The sequence below is a fragment of the Daldinia decipiens genome, assembly GCF_022478715.1.
Source record: "Daldinia decipiens strain CBS 113046 unplaced genomic scaffold F4813scaffold_37, whole genome shotgun sequence".
Taxonomy (NCBI): Eukaryota; Fungi; Ascomycota; class Sordariomycetes; order Xylariales; family Hypoxylaceae; genus Daldinia; species Daldinia decipiens.
In genome coordinates, this window is record NW_026054580.1 from 103,898 (window position 1) to 117,879 (window position 13,982).

General features: G+C 45.2%; 6 protein-coding genes across 6 annotated transcripts; 3 read left to right on the forward strand and 3 right to left on the reverse strand.

Moving 5' to 3' along the window:
• Window positions 1-756: 756 nt before the first annotated feature.
• On the reverse strand, window positions 757-2,724 carry F4813DRAFT_370722 (putative monooxygenase). Its single transcript, XM_049244554.1, has 5 exons — window positions 2,429-2,724; window positions 2,267-2,301; window positions 1,879-2,172; window positions 1,336-1,806; window positions 757-1,259 (listed from the first exon to the last, which is right to left on the reverse strand). Exons 1-5 carry the CDS (start codon window positions 2,590-2,592, stop codon window positions 988-990), a joined length of 1,236 nt encoding a protein of 411 aa, XP_049096371.1. The 5' UTR covers window positions 2,593-2,724; the 3' UTR covers window positions 757-987.
• A 1,796-nt stretch (window positions 2,725-4,520) lies between these two features.
• On the forward strand, window positions 4,521-6,482 carry F4813DRAFT_208062 (HET-domain-containing protein). The gene has a single exon (XM_049239621.1). The coding sequence runs from the start codon at window positions 4,620-4,622 to the stop codon at window positions 6,300-6,302; it is 1,683 nt and encodes a 560-aa protein (XP_049096372.1). The 5' UTR covers window positions 4,521-4,619; the 3' UTR covers window positions 6,303-6,482.
• F4813DRAFT_208059 (uncharacterized protein) lies at window positions 6,483-7,848 on the forward strand. The gene is made up of 2 exons (XM_049239620.1): window positions 6,483-7,018; window positions 7,070-7,848. The coding sequence occupies exons 1-2, from the start codon at window positions 6,663-6,665 to the stop codon at window positions 7,566-7,568; spliced, it is 855 nt and encodes a 284-aa protein (XP_049096373.1). The 5' UTR covers window positions 6,483-6,662; the 3' UTR covers window positions 7,569-7,848.
• Window positions 7,849-8,106: 258 nt separating this feature from the next.
• Window positions 8,107-9,419, reverse strand: F4813DRAFT_392657 (uncharacterized protein; the record flags this gene model as incomplete). The annotated part of the gene is made up of 3 exons (XM_049247308.1): window positions 8,107-8,786; window positions 8,850-8,862; window positions 9,399-9,419. 3 exons carry the CDS (start codon window positions 9,417-9,419, stop codon window positions 8,107-8,109), a joined length of 714 nt encoding a protein of 237 aa, XP_049096374.1.
• A 380-nt stretch (window positions 9,420-9,799) lies between these two features.
• On the reverse strand, window positions 9,800-10,698 carry F4813DRAFT_392658 (uncharacterized protein; the record flags this gene model as incomplete). Its single annotated transcript, XM_049247309.1, has 2 exons — window positions 9,800-10,470; window positions 10,692-10,698. The coding sequence occupies 2 exons, from the start codon at window positions 10,696-10,698 to the stop codon at window positions 9,800-9,802; spliced, it is 678 nt and encodes a 225-aa protein (XP_049096375.1).
• Window positions 10,699-12,395: 1,697 nt separating this feature from the next.
• F4813DRAFT_208083 (pyridoxal-phosphate dependent enzyme family) lies at window positions 12,396-13,836 on the forward strand. The gene has a single exon (XM_049239622.1). The coding sequence runs from the start codon at window positions 12,478-12,480 to the stop codon at window positions 13,630-13,632; it is 1,155 nt and encodes a 384-aa protein (XP_049096376.1). The 5' UTR covers window positions 12,396-12,477; the 3' UTR covers window positions 13,633-13,836.
• Window positions 13,837-13,982: the final 146 nt, after the last annotated feature.

The window sequence follows — 13,982 nt, forward strand, 5'->3', positions numbered from 1 at the left end:
CGGAGATATGGTTAGGTATCTTAGTCAATAATCGTAGTGTTACCCCCAGCGTACTTATAGCCGTAACGAACGTACGAGTATGATAAGTCTTTTAAAGAACTGCATATATGAATTATCGTGCCCAAAGCTCATTTTCAAAATTATATTCTACCGTATAAAAGTTTAAGAAGTAGATTGATAAACTTGACACTTTTTGATATTTATTCCCTTAATTATATTTGTTGTTGAATCTTCGTGAGTTGCAGAGGTGTATAATTGTCTGATTGTTGAAGGGTTGCATACATAACGCTAGGATAACTCTTACAACCTCCTTTTTGACATGAACGTACCTTAGGTACCTACCTATCAACCTTGAAGTTGGCCACTTGCTCAATACCCGACATGCATCTATCACTGCATTGCGACAGTTAGGCACCTAGCAGATAAAATATATAGCAACTTTGCGAAAATTGATACCGTAGATAATTTGGACTTGTAGGCATCTAGCTTGTCCTTGTCCGCCTTTCGGGCCTACTTGTAAGAGACACTGACCTTACAACCCTATTTTAAATGTGTCATTTATCTTTTGTTACTATCAATATAACGCCATTAATCCTTCTAGAAACCCGCATTTAATGCAAGTGTTATTATATCCTTTAAGAGTATCGAAATCATAGTGACCATGACGAGAGTAAGCTTGACCCGGCCCCACACTGTCCGGGCCAAGACTGTAATAAAGAATCTAAAAATAGCCTCGTTATTACAGCTAAGTAATTATGGGTTAGGTAGCTTAATTCGATCAACGTCACTTCTAAGACTTAAAATTAACTGTATAGGTAACTAACTAATATAGGTTGATAAAACATATAAAATTCCATATATTCCAGCGACAAAAGTGACAAGAGAATCCCGAACCCTTCCAATGCAATGGACGGGACGTGATCTCCATCAAGAAACTTACAAGCGACGCGATCAGCTCTATTCCGGGGCATCTCCACCTTTTACCTGTCAAGGGAGGCAAGCCTCGAGGGTGATGATCTCATCCGGAACTTCAACAGGAGTCTGTCCCCATGCTATTATTTGATTACTGGTGGTGACGCCCTTATAACTGTGCTGGCCTCTAGAAGCCTTGACGGCGCGCACGCCTCGTTCCAGCATTTCTTTCTGATAGGGCCTGAAGAGAGACTCGATTTCGCTCGTATCGTTTGACTTGAGCTGCCCGATGGCCTTTGAAAGGTTCAACGCGTCGCGGAAGGCGTGTACGCCGCCTTCGCCACGGTCTTTGAGATTGATGTTAGCCATTGATCCTGGCAGTTATTGTGATCAAGGGGGGGTATTGGGTAACAGGGAGCTTACATGGGCCCATTGGGTGAGCCGCGTCGCCAAGCAGAGTTATTCTGCCAACCGGCAAGTGCTCAATCTCCGCATCGCGGATTATGAAAGGTTTATCTCTGACCTCGCTCGCTGAGGTCGACCTGATGACTTCTGAAAACCTAGACTCAAGATTGCTCGTCAACTTAACAACGTGGTCGTATAGATCCGCTTTCGAAGCAGATTTAGCCCAGTGGTCTTCATTGGAAATGGACTCATCTGTTTCCGCCGTAAACCAATAGTACCGCCCAGACTTTCCGTCCGGGCTCACTTGGTTCAAGCCTACAAACAGGAAATAATTGCTGGAAGCTGGGCCGCTCGCCATATAGCAGCTATGTGCCATGGACAGCTGACGTTCGAATGCTTCTCCCGATAAAGTTGTTTCGCCGATGATCATACAGCTTGGAACGAGACGGATAGTTTCCTTGTTGGGAACCCTAAGAAGGTGTTCACGCACTATTCATCTCCTGTCAGCTGATCTAGGTTTCTTAGATTTAATGACAAGGGATCTTTTAGAACATCACATACCAAAACTATTTATTCCGTCTGCACCGACGAGAATATCACCCGTGGCCGTAGTTCCGTCCTCGAAATGGAGTAGGATTTTGTCTTGAACTTGTTCTATCCATATAGGTCTCTTTCCCCATTGAATTGGGATATGAGTAGAGAGCCAATCCCTAAGACGAGGTCTGTTGGCTCTTATAATTGGCTTCTCGGGAGTAGATTGTACGGCGGTGTGCTTTCCGTGGATGTACAAAGAAATTTGCGCTTCGAGATTCAGTGGGAATAGGTGACTTATACCCTCCTTTATTGGCGGTAAATCTACTCGAATATCAAATTTTAGTAAGTTTCAGCAGCATTGCCTATGGACTTCTGGAATCTAAGGATGTAGAATAGAAGGATGGCATATACTGACCATCGGGGATTGATGCAATTAAATCATCCAGAATTCTAATAGTTTGTTAGTATAGCTGGTCTCATAACAGGTACCCAATCCATCTTGGACGTTATATGGCCATGACTTGGGCTTATGCTTGTTCATAGGCTGCTTAAAAGGGGCAAGGAACTAAGAACTCACCCGTGTATGCCGATGGCCCATCCTAAGAATCGAGAGTGTGCATCTGTATCTCGTTCGAAAATCTCGAATGGAATGCCCTGCTTTCGCAAGCACTGGGCCAGTGTAAGTCCACCGATGCCGGCACCGACAATCAGTACACGGGGTTTTGGAACTCCAATAGCCATTGTTTTAGTCGTGTCGAGTCAATTAGGCGGTGTTAATACGCTTTATGTCAAAATGATGAAGTAATGAGATGTTCAAGTCAATATCAGTCATGGCGGCTGACTATCACATCTTATATAGGTAGATATCTAACCTGGGCAGGTATACATTTACAAGAAGGAGTCAAATCAATCATTTTGCCCACGTCGGTTCAGCCACATAACGCGAGCCGATCCGAGCCGATCAGAGACAATGTCTACGAGCAATATGAGACCTAACAAATACGAGGCGAAACGCGAGACCGAAGACCCTAAGTTCTGCCCTAAGTTCTATATGTACTTTTCGCCATGGTGGTAACTTCTTTACGCCGTGCACATGACTTTTAGTATTTTAGTATATCGCTGCCGGGTGTGTCTCTTGTTAGGAGTACTAAGCCTCTTTGCCCATACGTAGTCAATAGGTAGGACTGTTTATTAAGTAAAGCACCAACCATTCGCAGTTCCACGTAGGCGCATATTCAACACCAGGTAAAATTTACCTATTAAACGAGCACTTGCAATAAGATGACAATACAATGATTAGCCCACATAAATCCTCGGCGTCGGCTCTACTTAAGTAGTCGCGATATTCTCCATATCTTTTTATCCAAGATTTAACCGCTATGTGCCGCTGCTGTCGGGCCGCGCGAGGGGGCGCGCTCGGCATTCGCTTTGCTCGGTCTTCGCATCCCTCCCCTCGCGCGGCCCGACAGCAGCACAATCTTCCCGAAGGAATTTTTACGCTCAAACTTTTTTATAATTACGTAGGTAAGAAACTATCTTGAAATGCAACGGAAAATATCTCAATAATTGCGTAAGTAACTGATAAGCTGATTACACTACAATGAGCAGATAAGCCCTACCAAGCCCCCGCATACCACGCGACACCCTTGCACCAGCTGTAAGATTTTATTGGGTGCATCCCTTCGAGCCCTCGGCACTTGTAATATATTTTGATTGGTTGGATCTGTATAATCCTATGAGCCTTACCCACCCCACTAGTCTTGCCTGTAAATACTTACATCATCAATTAAACAAATAACTAGGTTAGGTACCTTTACATGTGGTTGGTTTAAAAAATGTAAAAAATGTATAAGAATAAATAATAAAGTGCGACATTGATGAATAACCTATAAAGATAGATACCTTTATAACCCCATAACCTCTTGGGTCGCGTCGCGGATAGAGAACCAATGGAAAGACCCGGCTGGGTTCGGAGGACTTATAAGACTCCTCCGTCCGGTATTGCGGACCTCCTAGGTGGGTCTCGCGAGTCCCTTATCCCGGTGTCGTTCTTGTTCTTACGGTATTGCCGTCTCTCTCTGGTAGGTATCATTCGGTCACGGTGTGATAGTAAATTTCGGAGGCATCAAGAATGATCGAATCCAGACATTCCTCGTGATGCCACTTTCGTATCCCCTTCCTGTCTCTGGTGTAATTCATAGGCGCTCATAGGATGTTGGGGTAGGAAGGTAGGAATTGGAGTCTCGTCATCATTCCCGGAGCTATATGCCCCAGAGCATCGCTCGTTAAACAAGACAAATAATATCCAGGTCTATGATCCTTGAGATAATACTGCGCCGGAACCTGAAATTTGGCTAGAGATACAATAGGAACTTGGAAGTTCGTAACCCGTTATGTTCGATTATAACAGTAGCCCATTAATGACGCGTATCACTCCTCTATTTACGGTATACTGTGTCCCTCAACGAACAGCAAGCTGCTTGGCTTGGTATATCTGACACAGTGCATCTAGTCATTTTTATAATCTGTGTATCTACTCTACGCTGCCCACTGATTGGCGCCCGCCTCATTTCAACACCAGGAACAGCGCAGCTGAGCTATTTGGTATTTATCTTTGGCTTGTAACCAATCTTTATAGTCGATTAATAAGAAATAGTTCGCCATTTTTCTCAGCTCAAGGTTATATTTTACTATAGCAATCGTCACGGTAGACTACGGCAGTTTACGCACAAGCTAGTATTCTCCAAATAAACTAAGCTCAGCTGAGGATGTGGCTAATAAACACCGGAAATCATCAGCTAGAGTTCGTCAATGAGCCGGAAGAATACACATATGCAATACTGTCACACACCTGGGAGGATGATGAGGTATCTTTCCAAGATTTTCAAATCCCTGGGAAGGTATACAAGGAGAATGGGTTCGGTAAGATAGTACGCACATGTCAACTTGCTGCCAGTCGCGGCTTGCGATATGCTTGGATCGATACCTGCTGCATCGATAAGTCTAGCAGTGCCGAGTTGTCCGAAGCAATCAACTCCATGTTCAAATGGTATATGAAATCTGCCGTTTGTTTCGTGTTTCTCTCCGACCTCCCATCCGAGTCATCGTTTGAGGATCACTTCCCGCATTGCAGATGGTTGACTCGAGGTTGGACTCTCCAGGAGATAGTTGCCCCTAGAGTGGCGGAGTTTTACGATGCCAAATGGGAGCTCAGGGGTCGTAAACCCGAGTTAAACACCTTCCTCGCTAGTGTCACCAGGATCGACTATGCAGTCTTGTGTGATAGCCAAGCCATGTTTAACGTTCCCGTAGCAAGACGCATGTCCTGGGCATCGATGAGGGAGACAACCAGGGTTGAGAATAAGGCTTATTGTCTACTGGGAATATTTGGTGTCAGTATGCCGATGTTATATGGTGAAGGTCCTAAGGCTTTTATGCGATTGCAGGAGGAGATCGCAAAAGAGAGTAGCGACTTATCGTTATTTGCGTGGACATGTCCACCGCCGAGTATAGGCTCGGAAAGCTTGATTCAGCAGAGCTATCGAGGTATCTTTGCTAGGTCTCCCAAGGAATTTGCTCACGCTCAGCACTTAAAACCAAGGATCAAAGATGCCATCATTGACACGGAGTTTGCTATAACGAACAAAGGTCTTCGGATTGAGACTGCTCTCATCCGTGTTCTTGATGCCACTGACGATCTCGTCTGGGACTTGGGTGTTTCGGAAAGGGATGATTGGCCTAAAGATAGGGCTGATGGATGGATAGGAGTGTATCTAGCCAAGACGGCCAATGGCTATGTCCGCTCAAAGCCGCACTCTCTCTTCAGGGCAGAACCTCAAATGGGGCGGTATCGCGGTGCTAGCTCTCTCGTTTATATCCGTAAAGATCTTCGCACTTCCGAGTCAGAAATAGTTCACAATCGATTTCGAGGAGCCATCTACGCCAACTTTTCAAAAGCTCCCTGTAAGATTCTCGCAGCTGCTCCTCAACAACTCTGGGACTATAACAGGAATATTTTCCTTAGCCAAGGGCAGGGAATCAACGCATATTTATTGCTGCAATATGGCAACACGGAAAATTACACTTCAGGTACCCATTTTATTGTCGCATTTTCTACTATGGACGAGCCCATCTGTTATATATTTTCCAGCCAACACCCAATGTTCAAGAGAGCATATCAGTTTATGAAAACAGCAAAAGAAATTACCCACTACGTCTCCGCGGATTATCTAAGAGTGAAATTTCTATCTGGGAGAGCGCCAGCGCAGTCCTCGCCCGCTCTTTGTAGCATCAGACAACCACAGTCGAATTCAGTAATCATTTTCCAAGCTGAACTAAAACCACACATCTTCCAAAATCAGGCATGTTTCAGCTTAGAGCTCGTCTTAGAGCAGGTTGCTGTTGATAATCCTGTTAACACGCAGGGTATTAGCAGTATGAATCTATGTTAGAGACGATTCGGAATATCTTGCTAACACATACCTACTTCACCTCTATTCAACTTCTCGGATGCCTGTCCTTAGAAAATATGGAAGAACAAGTATTCTGACAATCAGAAAATAATCGATTCAGGAAAAGGGGGTGCAGCGGGGAAGGGAGTGGACGGATCACGTGACTGTTTACCAGGTGTTATTCTTATAGGTCTTGGTAAAAATGTGTCAGCTTGCTTTGATGGAATCGATACTATTGTCGAGGTCTTCTTCCTATATTTATTTTCAGTTTTCATAACATCCATATTGGCTAGCTGCGGGAAAGTAATTAACAAATCTCATCATTAAGACTTGAACCCCCTCCCCCTTTTTTTTTATATCATGGACGAAACTCAATCACCACCAGTCACTATGCTCCAAGAATTGACTTCTACTTCCAAACCGACCCCTCAAACTGACTCTCAATTCCTAACGGCACTGGCCCCGGAGATTCGTATCATGATTTACGAATACGTTTTCGGATGCGGGGATCTTCATATCTTCATCTATGAGCAAAAGCTAGTTAGCATGCTTTGTCGAAACCCAACAGCAACAGGCTTAGATGGCCATGAGAGCTGTATTAGTATGCCAATGTCTCGGAGCGCAGGGATGAATTGGAACCCAGATACAATTAGAGAGCGATTATCATCTCCTAATATGCGCCATGTTAGTGCCCTGTTGGCCGTTTGCCGCACCATGTACGAACTTCAAAGCCTCGTTACTATTTGTGAAATACTAATAATAGACAGATACCTGGAATCAGTCGATATTCTATACAGGAGACATGTCCTTCATTTTAGCACCTTGTTTTCAATTTCTGTCTTTCCGCGGGCCATCATTCCCCACCATCTCGACATGTTACGCCATGTTAGATTGTCCTTGGCTCTCTTCAATCGCAGAACCATGATGCACGTCTATTTCGACAATTCTTTCAGCAGGAGTTGGCCAGGTTGGGACGAGAAAAGTCTCCTCGGGGATACGCCATGGCATTGTGCTTGGAACGCTATCGGCGAATTGAAGTCATTGCACACTTTGCTTGTGACGCTCGAGGTGTTGCGTGAGGACCACCAGCGTGAGGAGCCACACTGGTATCGGCCAATGCCTTTAGACTTTGAGACTTCTCTTTTCCAACCAATGAAGCAGGTCTCTTGCAGCGATTTCTTGCTCAGGGTCAATTGGCCATCTACAGGAATCCCCCTGGGTGAATATCCGTTTCGAATAGAGCGCTTCACAAACACATCAACCTAGAAGAAGGCATTTTACCTCAGCAGACATCTTGCCAAAGAGAATTCAAGCCCCATATTATTTACGTGTATTACTTCAGGATGCAGTAGGGTGTGAATAGAAGCAATGATCCAGGGAAAGGAGTTCAGATGAGAAAGGATAGGGAACTAGGCTTACACAAAGATAATTCAATAATCTCCGTAGCTGATATTAGATGGCTTCACAATAAGAATGAACATTCATACTAGACGGGTGTTTATAGGATAAAAGTAGTAGAATTCAGCTATAAGTCAAAGCATGTAGCGCGTAGCCAAATACAAATGCTTACTGCTTCGTGCGTCTCTAACCCCCGAGACCCTGAAAGGATAACCAACTAACAAAAAGGAAAAAGCAACGCCTCTAGCCACCAATGCCCGTTAAGCCTTGAGGACTACCTTGAGGACTAAATTAGTGGTGACTATTATGATGATGATAATGGTTTCCGTGCCCACCCCCTTATCCGCTATTAGACGATCCCGTAGGCGGATCCAACGCCGGATTGTGGTTATAGAGATCTACCAGATTAAAACCAACTTCCTCGGTAGTACTGATTTACTGGGTTGTCTTTGGTGCAGCCAGGCGCTTGGGCGTTACTGGCTGCTTGATACTGGTTTCCATTTGGGTTTCCGTTGGGGGGCAAGTAGCCATTTGCTTGATACGCGACCCCATTTGCTGTATATCCAGTTGCAACCGATACTCGTAATGGTCTTCCTCCTGGCATTGGCATCTCTACCACTTGGTATCCAGCTTGTGTAGGTTGCTGACCTCCCGGCTGAGAAGCAAATGGAACCGGTTCTTCAGGTACGGTTGGCTGAGTTGGCATGGTCTGCTGTGGAGGCGGGATGTTCGGGCCTCCATAGTTCCCATACTGACTTCCATATTGGTTCCCGTACTGGCTTCCATACTGGTTTCCACGCTGGTCTCCATGCTGGCCTATATAATTAGTTTTATACTGGTCTCTTTGAGGGCTTCCACCAGGGCTTCCCAGGGAGCTACTATAGCTGCTACGGTGGCTTCCATGATGAGTCTCATGACAGCCACTCCTCCCAGGAGAACGACCACGGGGTTTCGACGGCTCCGGAGCCGCATCAGGACGGCGAACATTAATAGTGCCTCGGTCCGATTTCTTACGCTCCAGGTACAAACCGTTCCATGAGTTGCCCTTAGAGGACTTAGATTTCTTACCGGTATTGCCGTGAAAAGCTAAATGGTTTGCGTTAATATAATAGTTTAACCATTCTAGTTAGTATAGGCAGTAGAACTTACACATGTTGGTCGACTGAGTATGGTGTCAAATCGTAGAGTCGAACCAGGTTAGGTAGTAGAAGTCTGATGGAGAAAGCAGCAAATCGAAGAGAGCCGCAGCATTTTTATAAATGCTGAAGAGCCCATAGGACGTACAAACTGCTATATTACATATGACTACAATATGAAGCATTGGATTTGTTGTGTAGCTCATGATTCACTCCTGACCTTATGGTGTTTCCTTCCTCGGGGGCATATCTCATTAACACGGAGACCCAGACGTAGGCCACTAAATGTGAATATTACACTTGAACAACAGTGACTAATGCCATGACACACTTAATATTAGGAGAAGCACAAAATTATCTTTCCAAGCCCTCTGTTTTGGGACCTCAATTGGTAGACACAATATTTCGAATTGGAGGTTTTCCAAATAGGTAGATGCGTATGGGTGGTTATTAAAAGTAATTAAAAGTAGAATTAAAATTAAATAAATGAAGACATATGATTTTAGCTTTTAATATTTAGTGGCGGTATTAAAGTAAATTATTTTATTACAATATCACTCACAAATGCGGCCGTCATTCCCATAGCAACTACCAGTCGCCAGCACAGACAGTGATGCCCCTGGGAATCTACACAGAAATAGAGCCTTACAGGTCACTCCTAGATTTCTCGTACAAAACAAGGAAGGTAGCTTTCTTCTTCTTTGGTTCTGATACATCTACTCGAAAGCACAATCTTAATATCAAAGAGGCTACTAAATCGCAATATTTGTGAAATAATCTCATTAATAATCTCACGATAAACGAATCATAAATCAACGCAAACAGCGCCCAGCTAGATACAGATACTTTCTGCTTCATGCGCCTCGAACTCCAGAGCTTCGGTGTAAATAATCAGCTTCACCTACCAGGGAAGAAAGAGCCAGCCCCTAAAATCTACATGATAGTCGAAGGTTGAGGAATATACTAGTGGTGGTGATGGTGATGATGATGCTTCTTGCGGTGCTTCTTCTCGTGAAGATATTGCCTGCCATATGGGTCCGGTTGGCTCCAGCCGAGTCCCAAGCCATTGTAATTCCCCGGATCCCCTTCCGGATAGTCTTCCGGATAGTCCGGATCCACTGCTTGACTGGGCCCTGCCTGGTTGTTATAATTTGCGAATGGGTTTTGGCTGGGGGGATAGTAATTACCCGCTTGAGGCGCGACTCCATTCGCTGTGTACCCGGTTCCTACTGATACGCGGACTGACCTACCACCGGATACTGGTTGGTTGATGGTCTGATATCCAGGTTGGTCAGTAAAACTGGCTTGTTCGTTCATCGGTGCAGGTTGCGGCACGTCTGGCGGCTCTTCAGGTATAGTTGGTTGGTCCGGTGGTTGAGCTGAAGTGACCGGCTCCGCCGACGGGTTGTTCGCTCCTCCAGAGTCTTCGTAGTGACTTCCATGGTGACCACTATGGTGACCACTATGGGAGTAGCTGTGGGATCCTGATGATTCCGAGCCTACACCACGCTCGTGGACAACGTATACATGGCTCCGATCAGATTTGTGACGCTCCATATACATGTCCGACGAATCTTTATCCTTAGAAGACCCCCTATATTTCTTGGGCTTCTTACTGCCGTGGCCATGAGACGCTACGTAGTAAACGTTAGCACGAAATCTTTAAGTTTCTCAACAATTGTAGTGGAACCTACACATTATGGTCGATCGGATTTGCTGCTAGGTCGTAAGTTACTTGATGTTAAGTTGGCAGATACAGATTCGAGGAAAACCACCAAAGATCGAGATGGCTCATAGTGTTTATATAGGCATTGAAGAGCTACCCAAGAAGAGAATGAACTGTTGAGTTACGTACAAGGCATCAAATGTGTCATGTATCGATTCAGAGCTTACAACGTTGTGTTTTTCCGTGTTGTACATTATGAACATAAGACCACAAACGTAGACCAGACGATTTGAATCTCATAGTTGAATGGTTCATAGAGAATAACCAATCTCGTGTCATTCACAGCACTCCAAGAGAAACAAACACAGATTCAACGTTTTCGACCACAGCCAAGGAGGTAAGCTGTTTAGCAATATCTTCACAAGTGTATCAAAGCTAAGATACCTCATCTTTTGCAATATTTGTGACCCTAGGCATGAGTTGTTAAGATACCACGTACCTAGGTTGTTACTTTCCAGACGATATAACTAGAGACGTAGTGGCCGAGTGTTTACAGGTCAAGCATAACATCTCTTGACGAAGGATTTATGTGTGTATGCCTACACACCATTGACGCCTGGCAATTTAACAAGACGGACGAGCTTCATAATCTTCCACTAAACAATATCTGGTAGAAATAAACTGCAAAGGATTGTTGGGACTCGGTATCAAATCGCAGTACGAGTAACCGCGAGACAGCAAATATCTTAATAAAATTATCAGCATGACTTAGCCAGTACCTGGCTGGAAGGTGTCTAAAAGACTTATGAATCATTTTACCCCTTGCCCCTTTAAATCGTGAAGAGGGCAGGAAGAGAAGGGGCTTTGGTATGTTTCCTGTATAATGAAGAAATAATAAGGCTACCCTTTAAAGTAACTACTAGATAGTAAGTCCATATATGGGGGGCATCCCATATCCTTATAAGGGCAATTGGATGAAAATACTAGTATTACACCTATATACTAGAAGCTAGATCCTGGTATATCAATCTGTATACGCATGATTTATGGCACGGCATTCTGGCTACCTTTCTATCTCCAACCATTTAGAGTGGGAATAATAGGGGCTCGCATCAATTAAGTAGCTTGCATATAGAGTTCATCAGTACCCGCTATGGCATTATTCTAAATATGGCATATAATCTTCTCACATCCGTTCTTTACTTTTTCATCTCACCCCAGACATTTTTCGCCTGAGAAAAAAAAATATGTCATAGGTCGAGAAATCCATAAACCAAATAATTAACCTTATCAAGTCGCTGGACTAGATTCTATTGGTATTAATTCAAGATTACTATATGGAATATTTGTCTCTGTATTTAATCCATAAGACTTGTCAATACCCCTACAACATAGGGGTATGCTATGCTAGACCGGCGTTCTGACGTAGTTGTCTAGACAGGAGGACGTTTTCCGGTGGGTGTCTCTTAAATAGGGGGATATTTCTGAGTATCTATATATCTGTGTTGTAAAACCGGACTAGAGAATACTACTGCTCAAAGTTGTTAGCTAGGTCGGTAGTGATTCGGTCCTTGTAATATTTGATTATGCTCCGTAGACACCTACAATCAACTCCGCGATGTGCAGGTCTCGGGATTTGGATTGGATTCCAATACTACTCCCAGCGGATTGGCGGACGTATCCTTGCAGGATGGAGTTTAAAGAGACTACATTCGTCTCCACCACTAATACAACGTCCGAGAATATATAGCCGGCATTCCCCATATCTGGGGACCGCATCGGGATCCGAGGTCGGCGTGGGGTTTATCTAGGCACATGGAATAAATGAATCGTTGTTACCTTATTAGTAAACTTCACCAAGGCGTAATAGATGACATAGCTAGAATAAGGAGGCCTATTACCCTACGCCTTCAAAATGTAGACAAAAACTACATGTTCAGAAGTTAAGAGAAAGCTATCCGCCAACAATCCAAATATGTCGCCGTTCATCCACCTAAATCCTTCGGCGAAGGAGTGGGTATATGACCCCGCCGGTGCGCAGGGCGGAAGCCAGGAGGGAACAGTCCTCGCATTCCATAAGACTTTGCCGGACTACAATGAGACGCGACTACATTCTCTGCCAGACATAGCAGCGGAGCTAGGACTCGGTGATGTGTTATTAAAGGACGAATCCAACCGGTTCGGTCTACCGGCATTCAAGATCCTGGGCGCATCTTGGGCCGTATACCGTGCCGTTGGATCGTATCTAGGGCTATCGGTATCAGACGGAAATGCGCCCCTCGCAGATGTAGGCGCTAAGGCCCGCGAGGCAGGGGTCCGGGTCGTCACGCTCACGGAAGGGAACTGCGGCCGGGCTGTATCGCGGATGGCCGCGAAGATTATGGGGATTCCTACGAAAGTTTTCGTGCCCAAGTACATGGATGAACGGACCCGGAATAATATCAGGAGCGAGGGAGCTGAAATTATTAAAGTGGATGGGAGTTACGATGATGTGATACCCGTGGCGCAAAAGGAGGCCGAAGCTAGCGATAAAGCGATTTTAATTCTGGATGTTAGTGTAGAAGGATTCGACGTTGTCCCGGAGTATTTCGTCCAGGGATATAGCACGATGCTGGCGGAGTCCGATCGTCAGGTTCTAGAGTTGACAGGCGGGAAGCCGGCCACGCATACGATCGTCCCTGTCGGCGCCGGATCTATAGGAGAGGCCGTCACAGCACACTTCAAAAGCGCCTCTTGGCGCAAAGAATTTGGTCCGGCAAAGGTTCTCTCTGTAGAACCTACAACCGCAGCGTGTCTTCTGGAGTCGCTAAAAGTGAGTAAAAGCGTTGCGGTGCCGACAGAAGATACTATTATGTGCGGGATGAACTGCGGTACACTGTCTACCACTGCGTGGCCTGTACTGAGAGATGGCGTAGATGCGAGCATCGTGGTGACGGACATGGAGGCGCATAACGCGGTGCAGGAACTCGAAGCTCGGAGTATATTTGCCGGACCTTGTGGTGCTGCTACTCTGGCTGCACTCAGAAAAGCATGTACGGATGCGAAGCTGGAGCTGGAGCTTAGTGACACTTCGATCGTGGTGTTATATTGCACCGAGGGACCGAGGGAGTATCCAGTACCGTCATCATGAGAAAGGGGGGGTGGGGGTGAGTTGTTTTTATTTTCATTTGTTTTGATCTGATACATGCCAGGCATGTTCGAGCTTCCATCTGGTGGCTCGTGACTTTTGTACATATATGTACACACATAGTTGGGAGTTAACTTTCGGAATACTACATAACCGATGTCCCTAAATACGAGCAGTCTTAACTTGACTTATTGCTTCAAGACAGACTTCTGTCTGCCCGGCCGGTTCTTCTCCCCGCTTGTATACTCATACAGGCTCCTCCATCGTTACTTCACCCTACTTCCTCAGGTAAGAGTAATCCGGTGTCACGGTGCCGTGTAGATATTGTGGGCGTTTTCTCAGCCCCCTCAAAA

Excerpts from the sequence above, each read along its gene's own strand:
- F4813DRAFT_208083 (XM_049239622.1), top strand. The coding sequence starts at position 12,478 with ATGTCGCCGTTCATCCACCTAAATCCTTCGGCGAAGGAGTGGGTATAT.
- F4813DRAFT_370722 (XM_049244554.1), bottom strand. The coding sequence starts at position 2,592 with ATGGCTATTGGAGTTCCAAAACCCCGTGTACTGATTGTCGGTGCCGGC. Across the intron at positions 2,302-2,428 it reads TGGGCCATCGGCATACACGG|AATTCTGGATGATTTAATTG; the intron begins GTGAGTTCTTAG and ends ACAAACTATTAG. Across the intron at positions 2,173-2,266 it reads AATTGCATCAATCCCCGATG|ATTTACCGCCAATAAAGGAG; the intron begins GTCAGTATATGC and ends ATATTCGAGTAG.
- F4813DRAFT_208062 (XM_049239621.1), top strand. The coding sequence starts at position 4,620 with ATGTGGCTAATAAACACCGGAAATCATCAGCTAGAGTTCGTCAATGAG.
- F4813DRAFT_208059 (XM_049239620.1), top strand. The coding sequence starts at position 6,663 with ATGGACGAAACTCAATCACCACCAGTCACTATGCTCCAAGAATTGACT. Across the intron at positions 7,019-7,069 it reads TTGGCCGTTTGCCGCACCAT|ATACCTGGAATCAGTCGATA; the intron begins GTACGAACTTCA and ends AATAATAGACAG.